This window comes from Pleurodeles waltl, chromosome 10 (genome assembly GCF_031143425.1).
Source record: "Pleurodeles waltl isolate 20211129_DDA chromosome 10, aPleWal1.hap1.20221129, whole genome shotgun sequence".
In the NCBI taxonomy this organism is placed as follows: Eukaryota; Metazoa; Chordata; class Amphibia; order Caudata; family Salamandridae; genus Pleurodeles; species Pleurodeles waltl.
The window spans coordinates 1,024,015,507-1,024,038,023 of NC_090449.1; the positions used below are offsets into that span (position 1 = coordinate 1,024,015,507).

General features: G+C 43.6%; 1 protein-coding gene across 2 annotated transcripts in view; it reads left to right on the plus strand.

The window, feature by feature from the left end:
* Positions 1 to 22,517, plus strand: part of SNRK (SNF related kinase) — an 87,692-nt gene that overhangs the window by 60,734 nt on the left and 4,441 nt on the right. For both annotated transcript variants that reach the window (XM_069211967.1, XM_069211968.1), the window contains exon 6: positions 5,204 to 5,338. In XM_069211967.1, the coding sequence (XP_069068068.1) occupies positions 5,204 to 5,338 (135 nt within the window). The remainder of the gene's footprint in view (positions 1 to 5,203; positions 5,339 to 22,517) is intronic.

The window sequence follows — 22,517 nt, forward strand, 5'->3', positions numbered from 1 at the left end:
TGAACAAATACTACCCGCAGCGTCCGCTCAGGGTGCCCCAGGTGCAAAGTGGTAGGTGTTGAGCTGCCTGCAGCTTACAGATGTCGGGGTCTTTGGCATTGCTATTTTTCCTAAAGACCTGCCTTTATCATCCATTCTTCCACCATCTTGTACCCCCTGTCTTCCTAGCGGATTCTGTTGCCGACCCTGATGGCAAGGTCATAGGAAGTCTTCTGTCAGACCTTTCTCTTAGGGGTGAAAGTGGAGGAGTGGGGGCACAGGACAGAGAGGGGTACAGGTGGGCCCCTTACAGTGGTAGGTGAGGTAGTTTGCCACCACTGTCCTGGGTCCGTCCTTCTGTGGCTCTGCAAATTGGTTTAAGTACACCCTTTCTGCACTTGATTCTCAGGGTAACAGCAGGGAGCAGTCGCACCTCTCAGGGGTGTAATGTGGGAAAGAGCTCAGAACTCAACAGGCAGCTAACAGCAACATTAATGGTTTGTCCACCCCAGTGCCTTATCTTTTGAATTAAAAGAAATGCTTCATTAGGGCTGGACTACTGTTTGCAATTCACCTTTAGATGCTGCACCCTTGGGCACCCTTCCTCTAGTGACTGAGTTCTTTAGCTTCTGCAATTTCTCTTGTGTAATGTGGAACAAGACACAGATTAAGCACAGGTGCAGAAGTCTCAAATGACCTCCTTGGCATAGGTACGCCCCACAGTTCACTTATTCTTTAGTTTGCTATGCAGACCTCGATCTGCAGCACATTCTCTCACAGTACTAGGGAACTTGCGTTAACGGTGTGCTGTTGCAGTCATCAGCTGTTCCAACTGGCTTAGCGGTCGTGCTCTTGTGGCAACGTTGAGCTGTTGGCACTGCCTTTGCAGCCTCACACAGAACTTGATGACTTGGCGTTTCCGAGCATAGTGGCTCCACTTGCAGCTCTGATCTTTCCCTGATAGAGCTTCCGTGGGCCTGGTGCAGATGGGATGCTTGTACAGCATGTGTGCAGCCTCTGAGCTTTTCTGGGTTTTGTGTAGTTCTTCAGTAGTTGTGGCCTCTAGGCTGATGAGTGTGCCCATCTTCAGCGTCGACGGAGCTCTCCAACTCTGAAGTCGGCAGCATCACTCTGTCACAACAGACTCTCCATCACACTCAGTACTTGATAAGAACCATTCAAGGAGACTGGGTGACCACTTTCACGCACCCAGCTAGTTCCTGACTTTGCTCCTTTGCAGTCTCTCACTCTCTCTGGCTATTCCCTTCACCAGGAACACACAATGGACTTCTTTTACTAGCAGTCATTCCTCCTACAGGGTCGAGCACACACCTTCACCTCTTAGCAGACTTTCGGGCTCCAGGCAGACCCTCACTCTTCTCTTTCAGCAGATAGTGCAGACTTCAGGTGGTGACCTCTCACCTCACCTCTGGGAGCGGTCATAGAAACACCAGCCCTGTCACAACAGTTCTTAGAGTACTCTGTTGAACACGCCTTCCCTGTTCAAAAACAGCTTGTACTTGAACACAATGGTGTGATTTTGATCCCACTTTTATACACATTTTCCAGACAGGTGATGTAGATCCACTGTCTAAAGGTTTTGGAACCGGTTTTGGTTGGCTTCCTTTCAAATGTAATTTTCTGGCTGTTCCTCGATGCAAGCTTTTTGTAGTAATGCTGGCTCCGAGTAGGTATGTTCAAAACAAGGGCTCAAACTGTATGATGTCTTCACTTGGCTGTAATAAGCCTGCCTGAAGCTGCAATAAGGGTCTGATTTTGAACAATAGGAACTACAATCGCACCCTTTCCCATCTACCAAATGGCAGTACTCTGGAAGAGGTAGTCAGCAGCCCTGTGTTCATAGAATTTCTGAGGGGAGCCCTATTACTGTCTTCCCTCGTTTCAGTATCTGATCCTCCTTCCTCCAGCGACAGGCACACAGTCAGTACGCTTCCTCTGTCTGGGAAGCAGTATCCACCCTCCAACTCTGGGAAAGTGTTGATTTTTTGTTTTTGTTATTCCTTTTTTTGTGAGGACTTGGTTGCTCTCTATACATTGGTACAGGAGCGCTCATTTTATTTTGTTGGTATACCTGCATTATGTCCATATTGTATTACTTTTATTATGAAAAAAATCTCAACACACATTGATGGCTATCTTGTAAAGTTTTTGTTTTACTGTTATCTCTTGCCATACTTATTTGTGCCTTTCAGAGAACCCAAAGTGACGTCAAGCGTGACTTTCAGCTGCCAAGTGTTCACTTTGAGTTGTTAAAGTATGAGCAGGGGTGTGGAATTTATTAAAATATCTACTTGTCCACGGGACAGGTTGCTTTTCAAATCTACTTGTCCTGTAAAAAGATCTACTTGTCCCTTTGGTGCCATGTAGTGTGGCGCCAAATTATGGCAGCAATCTCATTATGTAAGAGCTCTGATAATAGCCTCTCTGATTATGCCAGGGCTACTACCATAGTAGGGCTTGAATACTTGCAGTTTCAATCCCTACTGTAGCAATTTCCATTTTTTTCCACCTTTGTACAGATCTGCATACTGGGGCTGGAGGAAGCAGTAAGCAATAGTTCCAGGGCTGGAATGCCTTTGAGTCTGCAAACCTACTAACCTACATGTTTTAAAGATCTTCACCAGCTTCTCTCTAATATTTTCCCATAATAAGAAAGGTTGGACATTTACTCCTGACAATGGCAGAATTAGAACTTCTTCCAGGGTTGGGAAGAAAGTGGCTGGAGGGAAAATGAACTTGCAAATGCTCAATAGATTTTCACATGGGCAAATCTACATATGCGTATTTACCCATGCTAAAATACAGTTCACAAATATTTTATAGGGGTACGACATATACCATGGGTGCACTTTTGTGACTTTCTTTAAGAATTTGGGGCCACATGTAGGTAGGTTCAGATTTGCGACCCGCAAATTGCGAGTCGCAAATCTGAATGTAGGATGGTGTCCCTGACACAATCTGTGATTCGCAAGGGCTTCGCAAATGCACACCTCATGAATAATCATGAGGTGGGTCGCAATTTGCGACCCCCTTGCGAATGGCGGCCTCACAGGGATGGTGGCCTGCTGGAGACAGCAGACCACCATGTCTGTGACTGCTTTTCAATAAAGCATTTTTTTTTTTTTGTAATGCAGCCCGTTTACCTTAAAGGAAAACGAGATGCATTACAAAAACGAAAAATTAAACGTTTTCGTTTCATTTTTTCAGAGCAGGCAGTGGTCCTGCGGACCACTGCCTGCTCTGAAAAAATGTTTACAGTGACATTCCCTTTTGTGAAAGTGTTAGCACCCATTTGAAATGGGTGCAAACTGCGATTGGTTTGCGCCCGCGTTCGCAAAACAATCCTACATTGCACTGCGAGTCGCAATTAGGAAGGGAACACCCCTTCCTCATCGCAAAACTGGGTTTGTGCATCGCAATGTGCTTTTTGCACGTCGCAAACAGCGAAAGTCGCTGTTTGCGACATGCAAAAAGCTACCTACATGTGGGTCTTGGTCCCTAATTAGGTCTGGTGTTAACAAAGACATTTTGTTTTTATTAAACTTCTATTTCTCTCTCTTTCGGCTGGCTTTACTGTGAGTGATCGCATTCTTCTCTTCCACAAGGAGCATATTGGCACACAAAGTAGTTTTGTTCAGTGTCAGGAACTACAGTGGCAATCAGTGACGTAACGAAACTGGAGGGTGCCCCTTTGCAAAGAACATGGAGGAGCCCCCTCTCCAGACTCACTCAGGGCAGGTGCTGTGCTGAAGGGGCCCCCTGGAGGGCGGCTGCGGGGCCTTTGTTATGCCACTGGTGGCAACGTGTGCTTTTAGAGTTCAAAAACGTTTTTTTTTTTTTGCCAGTGTTTGTTACAATGTTGAGGGCCTGGTAGCTCCCACAACAATAAAGTGTTACAAAAGCCATGTTAAAACAAGACACGCATTGATGAAACTAAAAGACTTATAAAAATGTCAGATCAGTTGGCTTTGTCAATGTTTGTTTATTTTCATGCTTCCCATAATCGTGTTGAAAATGGTTACACTGATTTTCCATTAGAAATATTTTTGGGAAATACTAGCATGCATCAAAACATTTTACTAAATGACACCTCATTTGCATCTAATCAGAGAGCATTCTGGGAGCATAATACTTAGCCTCATAGCCTAAACTTTTCAAACGTGTATACACGTTTTTTTTTATTTGTACTGGAACCAACGTCAGTAGTGAAGTGTGACCTTAAAACATTTATTTACAGCACTCACCCTAATAATGAAGGTTTTCAAATAATGAACCATAAATACAAGTTCGAACAGCATTATCTTTTGGAAACACATTACCTCAACTGTAGAGAGTTCCACTCTCTGTAAACAGGCAGCCAAAGGGTTTGTGCTGCAGAGGGTTGGGCCTACTTGTCCCAAGGACAAAGTAAACATAAAAACTTGTTGCCCTTGACCCCAAACAAGATGTCCCGGGCGTCGGGCTATAGGAATTCCACATCCCTGCATTATGAGAGAAGTTATAATAAGAAAGATTAAACCTGGATGATTCTGATACTGTTATTTTATGTTGTGGGCAATTCAATACCCAAATAATGTTGGGTGGAAATTCAAAGAGTCTTCAAACATCTGCTATCTAAGCGCTGTAACTACATATGAAATAAGTCAGTTGTCTTTGGCCAGTTTTCCCCTTCAGTTTTCTTATTTAGAGTATTTTCTGGTACTCCAGAAATTGTTTAAATTGATGGATATATAGAGAGCCAGCATCTTTAAATTTAAAAATGTTCCTTAGAACGCATGCACGAGCACTGATTTTGGTGAGCTAGCCTGCTGTGGAAACAGTGGTTGTCTTTGTCATTGGCGAAACCTGCAGGTATCTGGCGTTGCTATTTTTACGAAAGACCTGCATTTATCATCCATTCTTCCACCATCTTGTACCCCCTGTCTTCCTACCGGATTCTGTTGCCGACCCGATCACTCGGACAGTCTTACTGAGTGAGAAAAACTACATTATCCTCTAATTATCGTGGTCGTACCTGACTTGTAAGCCGGTTCTTTTTCTGCAGGTACCCTTGTGTGTGAATTACAGCAGTAAACTACTGCACCTTTCATCCATTGCCTTTAAACAAAATAAACACGACAAACAATATTTACTGTTGAAGTGCGAGAACATGGATTTTATTGTTTTTTTTTATATTAAAATGACACTTTTATCTTTCTTCAAGGGCCTTGGAAACCAACAAATATAATCACATCACAGCTACGTACTTCTTGCTAGCTGAAAGAATCCTGCGAGAAAAACAAGAGAAAGAAATACAAACTAGATCAGCCAGTCCTAGCAACATCAAGGCTCAGTTCAGGTAATAGAATCCCTCTTGAGAGGTTGTCTTTGTGGCCTTTTGTTTGTTACATGGTGGTTGTTGCATCCTTCCTCAACAACTAATTGTTTAAACATCATCCTACGATTTCGTATTTTGTATGCATGTGCTTGTTTAATTTGTTTGACCAGATAATTCTCCTAATATTGGTTTTCCTTCAGTGTAGCAATAGCTGGTCACACCTAGAGGTTATTTCTGTTGTGATCGAAATTACATTGAGAACTCATACTAGTGAATCTCACAGGAGTGTATTTCCTTAAATGGATCTGTGTCTGGCAGAGCTGAAAAGCAGGGCCGTGCATCTACCCATACAGTACAAAAAATCTATAATAGAACACAACAGTTCTTTAGACAATCATACGCCTCTGTAGGTTTTATATCCACATCACCCCCCCTTCCCCCCCCAGGCGTATTCTGACACAATAAAAATGAACATAAAATTGTGTTGCCTTACGTGTTCACTAATTACATTCTTTGAATTTCACGTGTGAATACTGGTCGCAAGAACCTGGTGTCACACTGTTGCAGTACAAGAAATTTGACACAAAAGGTGTTATTAATAGTAGATCATGTGAATCTGAGAAGATCCCCTGTGGCCTCCCCACTCAAACCCCTATTTCCAAGTAACATGACATTTAGCCTTTTCTCATCACAAATAAGACTGTGGGGGTCATTACAACATTGGTGGGTGGCTAACGCCGCCCGCTAAGCTGTAACCGCTGTGCGCCCACACTCCCGCGGTTCCCATTACAACATCCCTGCTGGGCCGGCGGGCGCAAACCTAGTTTACGCCGGCCGGCCCAGCGGGGATGCGGCCGCAACATAGGAGCCGGCTCCTAATAAAGCCGGCGGTGTTGCGGCCGTGCAACGGGTGCAGTAGCACCCGTCGCGCTTTTCACTGTCTGCTATGCAGACAGTGAAAAGCAGCACGGGGCCCTGTTAGGGGGCCCCTGCACTGCCCATGCCAGTGGCATGGGCAGTGCAGGGGCCTCCAGGGGCCCCAGGAGTCCCCTTACCGCCAGCCTCTTCCTGGCGGTGCAAACCACCAGAAACAGGCTGGCGGTAGGGGAGTCATAATCCCCAGGGCAGCGCTGCGCTGGCTTATCACCGCCGGGGCTAAAATGGCGGGAAACCGCCGGCGCGACTGCGGCGCTACCGCCCCAGTCAAAATATGGGTCTCCGTACTGCCAGCCTGTTGGTAGTACGGATGCCACATTAGCCCTGGCGGTCTCAGACCGCCAGGGTCGTAATGACCCCCTGTATCTTTAAGACCAAAACTAAGTAAGAGAGTAAATTTAATTTCCCCACTCGTGCCTTCAATGCCAGATATTCTTCCTCTGCTATAATCTTCAGTTTTACAGAATTTGTATCCACATAATAGCATCGTAGCATGAGTTAACGTTTCCCACGAGTTATAAAAGATTGAGGTTCCCAAATAAACTTAATGTCCCAATTGTCCTTTGTAGTGTGGCACAATAGTTTGTACTTTTCATTAGGATAGAGTAAATCCTACATGTAAGGTTTCTTTTCTATAAAGTACTCCTTCAGCCTGGTGCTAGTAAAGGGCCCCATTGCCTATATGCCTGCACACACTCACAAGGAACACACCTTCCAGTTTCCATACTCTTGTTTTATTTATTTTCATTGCTAGAGCTGAATGTGTTCTTTCAAAGTCCTTCATTCTTGGTTTGGTACTTCACCACCCCTTCTGTTTTTCAGCTGCTTAAATGTTCTGGCTGCTTGCTTCTTTGCCCAGATCTCCTGCAAATTCTACTGGTTCCAGTCTGTGGTCTCTCTTTGGAGTGCTTGGGCCCATCCACTTTATTTTCCTGCCTCTGCTCTATGAAATCCCCTTTCAGCTTCAGTTCAGAAAGCCTTGCTCCTTTGATGGCATAATGCTTTCAGATTGTAGACACCATAGTCCCAAACTTCACCGGAAATAGTAAAATAAATCAGCTATTATTTAAAAGGCTGCACGAATGGTGGAGCAAGACGACCTCCTTGTTAAGTGCTCGTCACCGCTGTACCAGTGTTGCTTTCTAAGTGCCCTTGCAGTGTACCCAGCAGTACATTTCCAAAGCTGAGGCATACTGACCGAGCTCTGAAGAGTTGGTTTGACCTAAATTTACTGGGTCAGACTCTCACGGTTCCAGAGAGTACTCTGAGGTGTCCCATAACACTTTTTAATACAACACATGCTTTTGGTGTGTTTTGACAGATTTTGCCAAGCCTAATCTCAGTTGTCAGGCAGGAGTTCTGCATGTTAATGGAGAATGCCTACCCCAAACAGCTCTCACTGTATATTGCCAGGGCTGTGACTCGGTTATCTAAAAAGCTTACATCTTGTGCAGTCATGCTCAACCTGGTGATCTACTCAATTTTATTGACTCAGCAGTCAAGTTGGGGAAAAGGGCATGTTCAAAGTGCTTGCCCTGGCACCCACTCATCACTCTGTCTTGCTATTTGGGGTCCATCAAGCCTGCAGTGCTAAAGAGGGCCAGAAAAACTTTTTTTTAATTTGTTTTTTTGGGAAGCACCGTGCTCTTCTGCCACAGAAGCAGCCGTGAATACCCTCTGGTCACCTGGTGGTGTTGTAATACATAAGATCTTGAGACAGTCAACCAAGGCTAGCATGGTTGTGAGTCCTGTAGATATTAAACAACTTGACGTGATTTCCAGTTCATTGTCTGTAAGGCCTGAACTTCCATTTCCTTAGAAATTGCCTGTTAAATGGATTCTGCTCAAACATCTCTCGCTCTCGCTCTCTCGCTCTCGCGCCGTAGCAAACAAAAATGCAGTCCTCCCATGATTCAATCCAAGTTGCCTTTCCACTGGTATAATCAGACTCTATATAAGCTCAGTTCTTACCTCAGTGCAGCAACCCAGTGGTTCAGTTGGTGCCAGCAAGATCCAAGTCTGGTCCCTAATTAGTTTCAGCCTTGGTCTTTATGATGCTGATGTACACCTAGTAGCAGGGTGAATGCCCTTACTCTTTCTTTCATTGAGCACAAGCTTTCCCATCGCTCAAGCAGTACATGTTCAAAAAGCATTTGAATATTTGGTAAAAACAGTAATCAGGGCAGGTGTGTTATAGATGATGTATTCCAAGATCAGGAATTCTCTTGGTTAATTTATTTGCTTCCAGACCGACATAATTGTCTGTTTGATGGGCTGTCTTCAGTGGGGTAACTAGCCTCCAGTTTGGGTGATTATTTTAAAGTTCCTCTGTCCCTCACTGGCAGGAAAATAACAATATTCGCTTTTGTAAAACATAAATGGTGGGTTTATACAGTTGAGTTGTAATATGGCCATCTTTATCTTCTGTGTGTTGCCTCTTTGGTTTTGCACACTCACTGTCCCTCTTTTCTCCTCCTACCATAACACTTTGGTGACACAAACAGAAGTTTTCTATAGTAGGCTTGGCAGGGGCTAAACTATCAGGCCTATATATGCAAAGCCCTCATTTATGTAGAGCATTATTGCACGTGGTGTACCAATGCACAAGTAGGCGTCACTGCTAGTAATGAATGGGGAAACATGAATGTGCTCCACAGTACAGATCCTCCTTATCATCAAAGCTGTTAAGTTCTTTTTGCAGTGTGTGTCAGCACATACTAAACCTAATCCTGGGCCCTTTTTCCAGAACAGGAGATAGTGGTGGCATTGTTCTTCTCCTTTGTTTATCAGTTAATGCTCCACCTCAGCCAGCAATCCTATTCCTCCCACGAGTACTGATTTTAGTCCTGGCCAATCAGCTAAAATCTTTAAGTATTCAAACTTTTATTTTTCATAGGCAGGTACCTATTTAGCTGAAGGGACACTATTAATGACACAAGCCACACTGGAGTCTGATGACATTCTGCCTATATCTCAGCCACCTTCCCTAGCTAAGGTGTTCTGTTAAAGACTTAACTCAATTTTGACCCATTTCAGATGACATTTTGCACAGTGATAAGCAGATGTATCTCCATGGAATCCCGATTTAAGCATATGATGAATAAAAACATATGGGATTGGAACTTCACAAGTCAGGACTCGGATGAGGGAGGAAAAGGACGATTACATAAATGGCAAATTACAGTCTGGGGTGAAGAGAACTGAAGAAAATCCTTACTTCAAACTCATTAGCACTTGTTGAAAATTAACCTCTGTACTTTTTACACATTGTATTTTACTTTTGTCTGGTTCTTATAAGCTTGCCCCAAGACCTGTAGCTTCAAGTACATTTATCTGAGCTTGCGACATCTGATGTTAGCTACTGAACACTTTTGTTAAGCTACTTTATTACCTAATTAACAACAGAACCTGATTGTGGTGGGGGGAAATATCTTAGCTGAACTTAATTGAATTATTAGTAGGCATAAAATACAACTTGTTGTGTTAAGTGTTTTGTCAAGCACAGCTACCTCCCCAACTGTGGCTTCTTGGCCCTCATAACAGTAATACTTGGTTATTGCAAATGCCAGAGTGGCTCAGACCATCAGTCTAATGAGAAGAAGAAAGTATACATTTTACAAAAGGAGGGAGTGGTAATCTTAAAATGTCTTGAGATGCAGCCGAAGGGAATTTCAAAACTGCAAAGCCTGAGCTAAAATCTTGGAGAGCTCCCTAGCTACACCTTGTTGACGTGAAGCAGATGCAAGGTTAATGAATACAGTTTTATAAGTGAAATCATGCGCAAAGATTTTAATCTAATGCTTTCTGTGATTAACAGCCAACATAGAACCCTGACGTGAGGAGTCACCTGCTGTTTTCATAAGATGGCATAGTCTTCAGACTGCTGCAGTTAGACGCTGCTGAAGTTTTTGTATCAAATAGGAAGGGAATCCAAGGTAAGCTTTATTCTCTTTAGAGGATCAAGGCCATTGTTGCTTTGACCCTATGGGTAAAGGACAGGTAGATGAGAATTTTCAGATTGAGACTGTAAATTGATGCGTGGACCGACATGGAACGCTCTGGGACCGTGGTTAATTCAGTATTCATGATAGTGCCCAAGTTATCAGTAGTAATAATGTAGAAGGGATAACCAGGTTTGGTTTGGCCAGGGTGAGGGAAAATTTCCTCTTAACAAGATCTCTGCCTAGAACGGGAATACTTTCAAATGTTGTGATCTAATGATCTACATCTACTTCACATCCAGTAATGGACTTCTGGTCCCAGTAGACAGGCTTGGCAAGTTTCACTAGAAGACGCTGGTCTTCAGCATAAGTGAAAATGTTTGATGGTAGTGCACTAATAAACTCTAAAAATGGATTAACGAAACACCAAGTCATCAGTTTGTGCCAGGAGAGCAGTACATTGTTAGTACGATATGTCAAGGATCAGCACTTTGACATCAGTGCCATCCATATCTTTCTGAAGGCCATTAAAGATGGCACTAACAACTTATTGTTTGCTGTTTTCACTTTGTCCAGCAGATTATTGTTTTTGACAAATGGTTGCAATTAGTATTTTACTACTTTCACAAAATATTTTGATGTGAAGGGCTGGAATCGATCTACAGTTCCTAATAAGGTGAGTTCAGCATCTTGTGTTTTCAGGACTCTATGAACAATAACTTGCTTGTGTTGGTTCTGTTCTCTGCTGGTGGATGGAGCATGATTAGGAACTATGGATAGTTGCTACCTCACAATAGAAGGGGCAATATATATTTGAAATGTTATGCCTTTCTTATTAGGAAATCTGCAGGAATAATTTATTAGGAGTAACAAGTTCAAGTTATTAAAAGATGGCTGGACATAAGAGCCATTGTTTGTCATTTGTGTCAAAATATAGCTCCAGGTGACAAACATAAGACCTTGGTGTTACATGCCAGTGTGTGGGTTGTTGCTGAAGAAGTGCAGTCATTGCAGTTTTTGGCGAGGCTTCCTGTCACTGATATAACAGTATTTCATTGAAACTGTATAATTTACTAAATTAAATAATTTTGGGGCATCGTGTCTTTTCCAGAAGCCTTGTGTGTCCTAGGCGCATACGTGCCTAGGCCATAAATGTAGCAATTAAAATGGAATATAACCGCTTTAGCAATTAAAAGAATTGTGGCCAACAAATTAGGCATTCAGACAAGAGTTAGGCATCTCTTACTAAAATGGCTTAACATTGGTGATTAAATGTATTACTGCAGATGCTAGACACTTAAATTGTGTTAAGAAACTCTTGCAGGAATTCTTTCTTATGGCTATGGAAAACAGCCTTTGCCATTTTCTCTTGAATTATTTTAATACGTATTATGTAGACTGCTGTCAAATGTCAAGTTGTGGAATCAAACATTGAGTGTGGAACAGAGAAGCCCCAAAACAAGTGAATACAACCCCCTGATGTCCCCTTGCCGACTCCCCTCTTCCTCTCAACTGCACCCAAATAACCAGTGCTGGCATTGTGCCATAGGAAGCCATCACATAACAAGACATTGTGTCTCAGAGGGTTTTAAGGTTCTCCCTAGGTTAAATTCCTCAACATAACTGTATTCAACCCTGTGCACTAGCAAAATGAGTGTCACAAACTCAGTGGTCAAATGAATTAACAGCTCTCACTCCTTGAGGAGAGAAAGCAGAAGTGGTCTAGTTTGATAAAGTACTGTATAATGGGGACCATCTGTCGGTGAATTTGTGCTCAAACCTACAGCCTTTCAGCTACTTTCTGAAAAAAAGAAAAATTCAAAATACTCACATTGCATCACGTCCTATATGCCCTGAATCCTGGAGACTGGATGGGTAGTGCTAGACCTGCAGGGCGCTTACTTCTCCACACAGGTGTTACCTGCAGTTCATGATGGGTTACGAGCACTTTCACTTTGCTGTGCTCCCCTTTGGACTCACCAGCGCCCCTTAGTGTTCACAGAAGTGATGGTAGTAGTTGCAGTCCAACTGCAGAGGTTAGGGGTGCCATTCTTCCTCCACCTCGCTGACTGGCTGTTGAAGGTGCACTCGCACCAAGCAGTAGTCGCCCACCTCTAAACTACAGAAAACCTTCTGCTTTCACTGGGGTTCATGGTCAACAGGTTCATGGTCAGCATGCTGAAGTCACTCCTTTTCTTCTGAGCCATTCTGGACGCAGTGTAGTTCTGTGCTTATCCTCAGGAGCTGCGAGTCCAGCGTATTCAGGCCAGGATGTTTTGACCGATTGGCATCTATATCTGGCAGTGGTGCAAGATTTCTTCCTAGTCTGAGGAGAACCTTAGTTCTATCTGTTTACCACTGCCAAGAACATGCAATGTCTACACTTGCACACTGGAGTTTCCAAAACTGCTCTTGCTCAGAGGTGTGTTCCGTCTCGAGTTAGACTCCGGACTCCAGTATGCCTTTCTGCCGATAACACTTCTGTTCTGTGTTCTCAAGATGATCAGGACCGAACGGGCTAAAGTCATTGTAGTACCTCTGGATTGGGCCTGGAGAGTATGGCATCCTAAGCTGCTGAGCATGAGCATCTGTCCTCCGTTCAGGCTGCCCCTTAGGGAGGATCTCCTGTTGCAGCAGCAGTGCAGAGTCCTACACCTGCATATGCACATGCTCCACCTTCATGCATGGAGATTGATTGGCTAGAGTTTAGGGTTTTTGATCTCCCTCCCAAGGTTTGTGATGTCATCCTGACACCCAGGCGTTCTTACACTAAAACTGTCTTCCCCTGCCGTTGGGATAATTTTGTTGCTTGGTGTTCCTCACGCTATGTGGACCTGCTTTTTGCAGCTCTTGCTGAGGTTTTGTTGTTTGTTCATTCCTTAGCCCAGCCAGGCTTTGCTCTGGGCTTTGCTCTGGGCACTGTTAAAGGTTATTTGTCAGCCATCTGTGCTTTCTTGTGGTTGCCAGATCAACCTTCCCTATTTGTCACCTGTTGGGAAAGGTTTGCAATATTTGTTCTTATCTGCGCCTTCTTTGCAGTCCCAAGGGACCTCAATTTGGTCCTTACTTCCCTTATGGGTTCTCCCTTTGAGCTCCTGCTTAGTTGCCCTCTGCAGCTCTCTTGACATTGAAAACAGAGTTCCTGGTGGCCATTACATCCTCCAGGAGGATCAGTGAACTTCAGGCTTGGTCAGTTTAGCTCCCATACACCAACTTCTTCCCTGACCAACTGATCCTTCGAACATATGCATCTTTCCTTCCGGAAGTGATCACCCATTTTCACATTAGCTGAGTATTACTCTACCTGCCTTCTACCCTCTGCCTCATCTCTCCAAGGAGGAGGTGAGACTCCATTTCCTGGACCTATTGCAGGTTCTTATCCTCGTTATTGGCCTATCTGGTAGAGGCTCTTATCTAACTGCAAATTCCTTACCCATCGTCCCCCCCTCTGTGAACTGGGCACTTTTTCCCCCAAAAAATATGCTTTTAGACACTGAACATTACTCAAGATGGTTCCTTTGTTTTTTTGTTTTTTTTGGTGGCTCTGCGTTTTTGTGGCGGAACTAGTCGTGAAAGAACTGATGTCCGCATCCCAGTCTGACGTCACCTCCAATGTGGAGCCGAACATCTCCACCTACTGGCACACAGTTACTGCTCAAGATTTTCCAGATCCAGTCTGACGCCTGGGGAAGATTCTGAATCAGGGAATCTGCGGTTAGATAGAGCCTGTTCCACAAACGACATTACCCAAGGAAAGTAATTAATTTTTCACTTCTGTGGTTTGTGTGGCCCTGCAGGAGAAACTGTTATATTAGAGCAAATCTTTTTTGGGTTCATAGGCTGTACATTATTCTGCCATCTAGTGGGTTGGTCCCGAGTTTTTATTTTTTTATTTTGTTCCTTTCCTGTGAACATGCAATACATTTTCGGAGAAGACTACGTCTTTTCACTGAGTTTCTGGACCAAAAAAAAAGAAAGAAATCAACCACAAGGGTCAGAGAATGAAGATGAGAATGGAACTTATACCCCCTTTAGCTTTTGACCACACTGCCACAACAAGTACACCCAGAGGAAGACACAAGAGGTCTGCAACTTGTCGCTCTCAAAAAAATACAGTGCAGAGCATTGTATTGTGTCTGTGGAATTCCAGCCCAAGGCCCTTAAAGCAAGAGAAAAACAAAGATGGTAACATTACGCCATGGCACAGTCAAAGATATCCCTGAATGACCTAGGTCTCTCGAGTGGGGTGGAGAACCTTTCAGACACCGAGTTGGCTCGGGGGGAGAACTTCGACATTTGAAAAGTTCTTGAGGTGGAAAAAGTAGGCCTATGAAATAGTTGGGGAAAGGAACTGAAAAAAATGTTAGGTTACACTGGGATGCCCTGTCACCAAACCTAGACACTTGGAGTCCAAACAGAAGGCTACCCTCATACCAAAACCAATGGTGATTTAGGGAAAGATAAAACATAGCAAACCTTATGAGTCGAAGTCAAAAGACACCTTTGGCGAACCACCATCAGAACTGGCCTCGAAATTGAAAACTGATTTTGCCCCACCCCGACTGGACCGAGACAGCAAGAACATGGAGATGGTGGGAAAAACGCAGAGAAGTGATGGGCAACATATTGCCGCATTGTCAACTTGAGCATTCCCCTAAACCACTTGTCATCACCGGGATTGGGAGAAAATGGAGGAGCTCATGCAGCACCTCCCACAACAGTATCAAGCAAAAACACTAGCAGAGGAAGGCAAGAACAATGCCTACTCCTGCCTCAAATCAGCCCTCCACACCGAGACAGCTAGCAGGAAGTTATTTGGGGGAGGGGTGGGCTCAACATTAAAGAGACATGCATGGTTGAAGGTCACTGGCTTTAAGCAGGAAGTACAGGCACCAGTACTGGACATGCCCCTCACACGCAACAACGTTTGCATCACTGCAGTGGATGAGTCGCTACAGAAAATAAAAAAGGAGAGCAATGCAGTGATGGCATTGGGAGCCTATAGAGTTGGACAGGCACAACGGAGGAAACTAGCAGGAAGGGTAGGTTAATTGCCAACTGCCAAACCATTTTGCTCATCAAACAACTCCCCTCTTCCCCATGGGCAGGTACAACAGTGGAGAAATCCCAGCATGCAGAACAGCCCTTTTGTGGCAGTGCATGGGGCAGAGGCACCACACAGAACACTAGTAGGGGGCAGAACTGGAAAAATTCTCAGTGCATGGCAAAAACAAATCACCTCCCACAAGTGAATATTAAACATAATAGAGTATGGATACTACATAGAACTGTTAAGAACACCTACAAACATAAGACCAAGAACATGACCTCGCAACAAGGAAGAGGGAGTGTGTCTACTGGAGGAGTTAAAGGACCTCCTAAACAAAACACAATAGAAAGGGTACCAAAACTACAAAAGGCGCAAGGTGTGTACACAATGTATTTTTCTGGTAATAAATGTAGACCACACCCTCAGACATATTCTAGATCCGGGCACCCTAAACAAGTTAACAAAAACACGAAAATCCAAGATAGTAATATTGCAAGAGGTCATACTATGCCTGTAGCTAGGCGACTACTTGGCAACAACAGACATCAGACGCCTACTGCCATGTTCCAATGAACAGCAGGCACAAAACATTGCAGAGGTTTGTGGTCTAGATGGATAACCAGTTCAAGGCGCTCTCATTCAGTATAAAATCAGCACCAGGGTATCACAAAGTGCATGGCAGTAGTCCCGGCACACCCTCACAGTGAAGGAATCTATGTCAACCCTAATTTGGACTGCTAGCTGGTAAGAGCAAGATCATTCGGCCAGTGCCAAAGGAACATAAGGACAGTTATGCAAGCACTGTACAGCCTGGGCTGCTCCATAAACCGTGAAATTGCTATGAACCCCACAAAGGTAAAAGATCTTCCTGGGCGCAACATTGAACTCAGCGAAGGCATTTCCAACCAACAAGAGAACACAGACACTGATGTAGCTATCTTACCTGTACTAGAAGGGACGGTCTCTGACAGGGAGGACCATTGGGAAAATAACGGGTATCATGGCATCCTGCATCCCACTAGTACTACTTGCCTGTTTAGCCATGAGACCCCTCCAGATATTGCTACAAGCACAGTGGTCACATGCCACCGGAAGTCTGGAAGATCTAGTTTCTCTTAACTGCAATGGTACAAAAGGAGGAGAAGATAGTGTGAAACACAAGGAGCATTACACTGGGCAGCTCCCCCTCAGCGACCATTACAACAGATCTATCCCATGCAGGGTGCTATGCACACATGGGGATATTGAACATCTGAAACATATGGAACTTGGAGGAGGCAGTGAAGCACATAATGTTTCTGGAACTAGCAACAGCTTTCGTAGCACTGAAGGCCTTCTAAAAACATATCAAGGGGACAAGTGGTCTAAATCAAAACGAACGACACTACCACCATATTCTATCTCAACAAACAAGGGGGAGCGACATCACACCTACTATCTCAGCTAGCAGAAGACATCTAGAGGTTGGCCAACTAAAGGGACATAGCTCTGTCGGCCATCCACCTGCCTGAAGTGCATAACAGAAGCAGGCAAGCTAAGCAGACAGCAGAACTCCTTCCATGAATGTGAACGCAAACATCAGGTTGTGGACGACATCTTCCACTGATTGGGAACACCACACTTAGTCCTCCAGAGTAAACACAAGATGCCAAAGATTCACCTCCAGGTACCTGCAACAGAGATTGGAGGGGAATGCGCTGTCATTAGACTGGTCAGGGAGATTTGTGTATGCTCTTCCAACAATGCCATTGAGACCAGTGGCTCTGAATAGATGCAGGTGAGCATCAGTACTGATCTCCCCAAAAAGGGTCAGGCATACCTGATTCTCGTTTCTAATGGAAATGGCAGAAAAAGCTACAGTCGCACCAGTACTTACGAAAAATGAAGGGGGCTTAGCACCTTCATCCTAGCAACATAGTTTCTGAGGATGTAGAATTTGGCCACCTTAAACCTGCCAAACAGGAAAGTACTTGAAGAGGCCAGAAGGGGCAGCACAACAAAATGCTACACAGTAAAGTGAAGTAGAATTGCACACTGGTGTAGTACATAAGAGTCAAGGACAGATGGGCACAAGAGACCACAATAATAAAGACCCTCACCCGTCTCTTAAATGCCTTGCTGAAGGTGCACCTCTCAGCCATAGTCCCCTACACCAGAGGGATCATGGGCAGAAGTTTCTTCAAGGTACTAGTGATCAATATGTACCTTAAAGGGCAAAAAAAGATAGCACCAAGGACGGTGCAACATTATGGAACCTAAATAGGGTACAAACCCAGTTCAAGGCTAGTCCTTTGAAGCCAACACACAAAACAGACATCAAACTCCTAACCTTCAAGTCTCTCTTCCTTTAATAGCAGTCAACTTCTTAGGAAAGGTCATTGAGCTACAGGCACTCACAACATTTGAAGATACACAAGGACAGAGGGATAATGAAGACAAATCCACAGTTCCTACCGAAGACAATTTCTTACTTCAATGTCAAACACTACAGCTACCAGCTTTGTCTCAGAACCCCAAAATACAAGCAGAGACCTGCACACTCTGGATGTAAGAAAGGCTGTTGTCTACTACCTGCAGAGAACAAAGGACATCATGAAAACAAAGCTGGTTCTTTGTCTCCTTCATTCCAAACAACAGAGGACTTCCAGTAACCAAGAGAACCACCTCAAAATGGGTAGAAGATAATCTAAACCTGCTACAAATTGGTGAGCACCGCGCTAACACAAAGACCAAAGGTGCATTCTATAATTAAAAAAAGAGCCCACATTGTCCTTCATAGCCATTCTCCATCAAAGATGTCTGCAGGACAGGTCTTCTGAACATAATTTCTCAAAACATTACTGCATTGCCATACAAGTAAATAGAGGCACATGTCAGACAGAAGGTGCTCAAACATTTGTTTTTCCACCTCAAACTCATTTCAACTCAGCCTCTCAGGAGAGGTAACTAGTGGTACATTGTCCTCTCAGGCTTCTCACCTTGAAAACAGCCTTTCTTGTGGCCATTACATCGGCCCGCAGGGTGAGTGAGCTGCAGGCATGGTCATCTAAGCCTCCCTATATTTCCATCTATCCTGACAAAATGGTGCTTTGCACTTTTTCTTTTTGCCAAAAGTGGTCATGCCTTTTCATGTAGGCCAATCCATCACCTTCAATAAATAACCCTGGACCTAGTCACTGGTCACAATTATGACCGCTCATCACAATGTGGTTCCCTTCCCCTTGAAGAAAGAAATTCTTTCTTTTTTAGTGACCCTCGCCCACTCTAGTAGTGGCATGCTTCATCATCGTCCACCTTAGCTCCTAGAGGCCAGGGTGGGCTCCAACCGACTTATGGGAGCACTGAGGATAGATCCTATGCGGGTCTAAATCCCTTTACTTGTGTTGCCCGTGGGTATGATTAAAGTATAGCACAACTAGGGGATCTCTAGATAATTATGGTCCTAGAACCCTAGACTAAATTGGAATATTAATCGGTGTCGACATGTTTCAGCCCCTTCGAATGCCTATAAGGTCCTGGGCAAGAACTTCTTTCTTCAAGGGGAAAGGGACCACATTGTGAAGAACGGTCATAATTGTGACTGGTGACTAGGTCCAGTTTTACTTATTTATTGTGATTGTTTATTGAATTGGGAGGGTGTATCCCTGGGTGGGGAGTGGACCTCCCCCCGTGTATCTCTGGGTGGGGAGTTGACCACCCCCTAAAAAAAAAAAGATCCTTTAAGCCCTCTTTCGCTTGAAATCCAACTGAGTGTTGGTGGTTTCTCAATGCTCTATGTATAAAGAGAATCTATCACCTTGCCTACTTTTTACACACACCCACATCCTTCTAAGGAGGAGGAGAGACCCCACCACCGGGACCCAAAAAGAGCATTGTCATTCTACCTTGATCGTACAAAACAGTTCTGGGTGGGTGATTAATTCTTTGTCTGTTATGTGGGTGCGAAGAAGGATCCGGCAGGTCAGATGAGAACCATCTCCCAATGGGTCGTACTTTGCATTAAAATCCACTAAGCACTGACTATGAAGCAACCCCCTGAGGGTTTGCATGCTCATCAGCTTCATGCAGAGTTCCAGACATAGCGATAGCAGGCGTAGTTCCAGACATAGCGATAGCATGGGGAGTTCCAAACACCGGTCAGGCACCAACGGGGGATGCATGCACACGTGTACTTACCAAACACTACTACCTAGATAGTCAGGTACGTAGGGACGGGCACTTTACCCATTTGGTCTTGCAGCCTTTTTAGTATGATCTTAGTTCGCAGACCCCCTTCCGGGGATGGTATTGTTTGGGGATCTATTCTAGGTTGGGAATCTGCAACTAGATGTCTCTGTCAGATGGACAAGTTACTTACTTTCAGTAACGCCTTATTTGGTAGAGAAAATATCTAGTTGCAGATTCCGTACAGACCCACCCATCCTCCCCGCAAACTGATTTCTAGAGACAGGGACACCCTTTCCGGACCTTAGTTTTGATACACGAGTAGTCAGTGTTCTTCATGGCTCTGCACTTCTGGTGTGGAAAGTCATGAAAAGAAGCTGATGTCAGCACACCGGGGTGGTGCCTATATAGGACCCACTACCATAATAGATATTCGCCCAAGAACTGGGTACTTGGAATTCTAATGTAACAAATGTTCAAGGAGGACTCATTTTGATAATGAACTCAATATAGATGAATATCAACATTATAGTCCAAGAATGGACCAATTCTATATTTGAATATATCCACATACGGCGTGATATAAAATGGGTGCCTATTTTATATGATCATCAAGTTTATACAAGAAATTCGAGCAGCAAAAACAACACTGATTAATCATGTAAACAAGCACAGGTAACCTTCTCCAGTCCCACTAACGCCACATCTAGGGTACACAAGGAGGGAACTAACCCCCTGACTATCTGATACAAACACCAGTTAATAATTAAACAGTCCTGTCTGATGCCACACAGGCAATCGGAATCCTTCATGAAACATTCCATCAGAAATGCATTGAGTTTCGCCATGAAGGTCTATGGTCCGACAGCATCATATCTGGTGCATATGACGTCAATAACAAACATGGAGCCAATTGACGCACAGGGGTACTGCTTGAGAATAATGTCTGGATCCAGACTGTCGCCTGGGAAAATTCTAAGGTAAGGAATCTGCAACTAGATATTGTCTCTACCGGATAAGGCGTTCCTGAACGTAAGTAACTTGTCCAATTTGCACATGCAAATTTGACTCATGTAAATATATACATTATCACATGGAGGTTATCTATTTAATCTTCTATCGATTTTCTTTTCTTCTTTTTTTTTTTTTTTGCTAACGATAGTCATCGACTATGGCAATAGCCATCTTTTGTTGCTGATGCTGTTGTACATCGGCAAAGAGCATTGTGAAAATCAAAAGGTCATCTGATTCCTTTCGAAGGAAAGACCAATCGGCTTTGTCAGTACTTGTTTTGTTTTTTTAGCTGTTATGGCAATAGTTTACTTTTTATTGGTCACTTCATTGCACCCCATAAAATAGTTTAATCATTGTATGAAGTCTTATTTGTCTTATAAAAATAGCAGATTTTTAATGACTAAGGAATCTAGTAATTTATCATTAAACTTCATAATTTAATATTTTTTTCGCCAGGAGTTACAGTTCTCATGATCTGCATACATGCGTAGTCTGTGATGCAAATTGTTTTGATAATATGGTTGGTTGTGGATCAAATGTATGGCCTAATTACAATGATACCTATCGTCAAATAGCTTATGAAAGAGAAGAATGTGAAATCCTGACCCGTCAGATAGTAGATGAGCCACGCCTTTTCAGCAGAAAACCTGCTGACATACTTAGAGAATTGGATTTAATTTTGCTATAATTACATTTTCAAAATTTGGGCCCGTCTTATGTGGCGCCATACAGATGTATACAGACAACAATTTCCTATCGCCTTTCTGGATTAGCTTCCCAGCCAGGAAACTATGTTGAGGATTTTTTTTCACAATTGCAGAAGCCATTCTGCTCTTCTGGGAAGCTGGCAGATGAAAAAGCATCTTACTCGTTTACTTTTAAGTTCTGTCTCCCCTCATACAAGTGTATAATAATTTGTTATTTTTAATAGAAGCAATTAAACCCTTAACATCGCGGGTTAGAATATCCTGAATTAGGTATTTGTGGATCCTAGTCCCTTCTGTAAAATAATGTGGATGATACATGTTGGGTATGTGAGAACGCAGGGGTAAAATGTCCGGCTACGAGGAGTGTCCCATCGGCATTGTGTCCGGCTAGTGGAATTACTCAGCTGAGGCAGTATCCCTAATGATGTTCTACTACTGATTAAAGTATTAAGTGGGAAGAGTACGAGAGGAAGATAACTTGATGGAGGAGTAAAAAGATGGTGTCAGCTGTTGCCTTCGTTTTTTAAAGTAGGACCTAACAAAGTAAATAAATACCTTGTGGCCGAGGATGATGTCTTCAATACCTGATTGCATATGTTCATGCAATGAATGTCCTATGTTTCTTATCTTGGCTGTGTAAGTGGCCTATAAATTGCTCATTTGTGGTTAATTGAACTAATGGTTAACAGGTCTGCCGCAAAAGTGAAGGGAAAATACATTAAATATGTATCTGCGACTTAAAGTCTTTGGCAAAAGTGCTGAACATTTGCTGAAAGGTTGCCCGGCTCACTGTTTTTGTTGTTCAGAATAGTTGATGTGAACCTTTAAAACGTGACAGGCGTGTTTTATATTTCAAAAAGAGGATCCACGTAGTCCTTATTTCTACCATCTGCTGCTGTTACAACACACTCCTATTTACCTGAAGAAGCATCCACAGAGGCCTCATTTCGTTACACTCTATTGTATTAAAAGCCTGTATCTTAAAACTAATGCTGGAAATCCATCCTTCCAAACATTCATAGAAAGGGGTGGTCTGCTAGTAAATCTCTTACTTTATCACCTGGCTCTTGTAACAGTAAAAACAGAGCACCTTTCATTGCCTATGGAGTATTGCAAATAACTGAACATTATGAAGAGTGTATTTCAGTAATCACTATCGCATAGTTCCTTCTCGCTTTGCACAGTCTCTGTAAGCTCCCCAGGAACACTGAATTTTAGGAAAGTCTACTTTTCTCACCTGTGTTGCTTGATTCGACTCATATGCTACCACTTTCTTGCTCATCTGCTTCAAGAGTTTCCCTCTCACTTTTTGCAGTTTGCTTGTTCCTGATACAGTGTCTTTGCATAAACCAGATCTTGGAATCCAAATTACTTCTTTGGATTCTTAA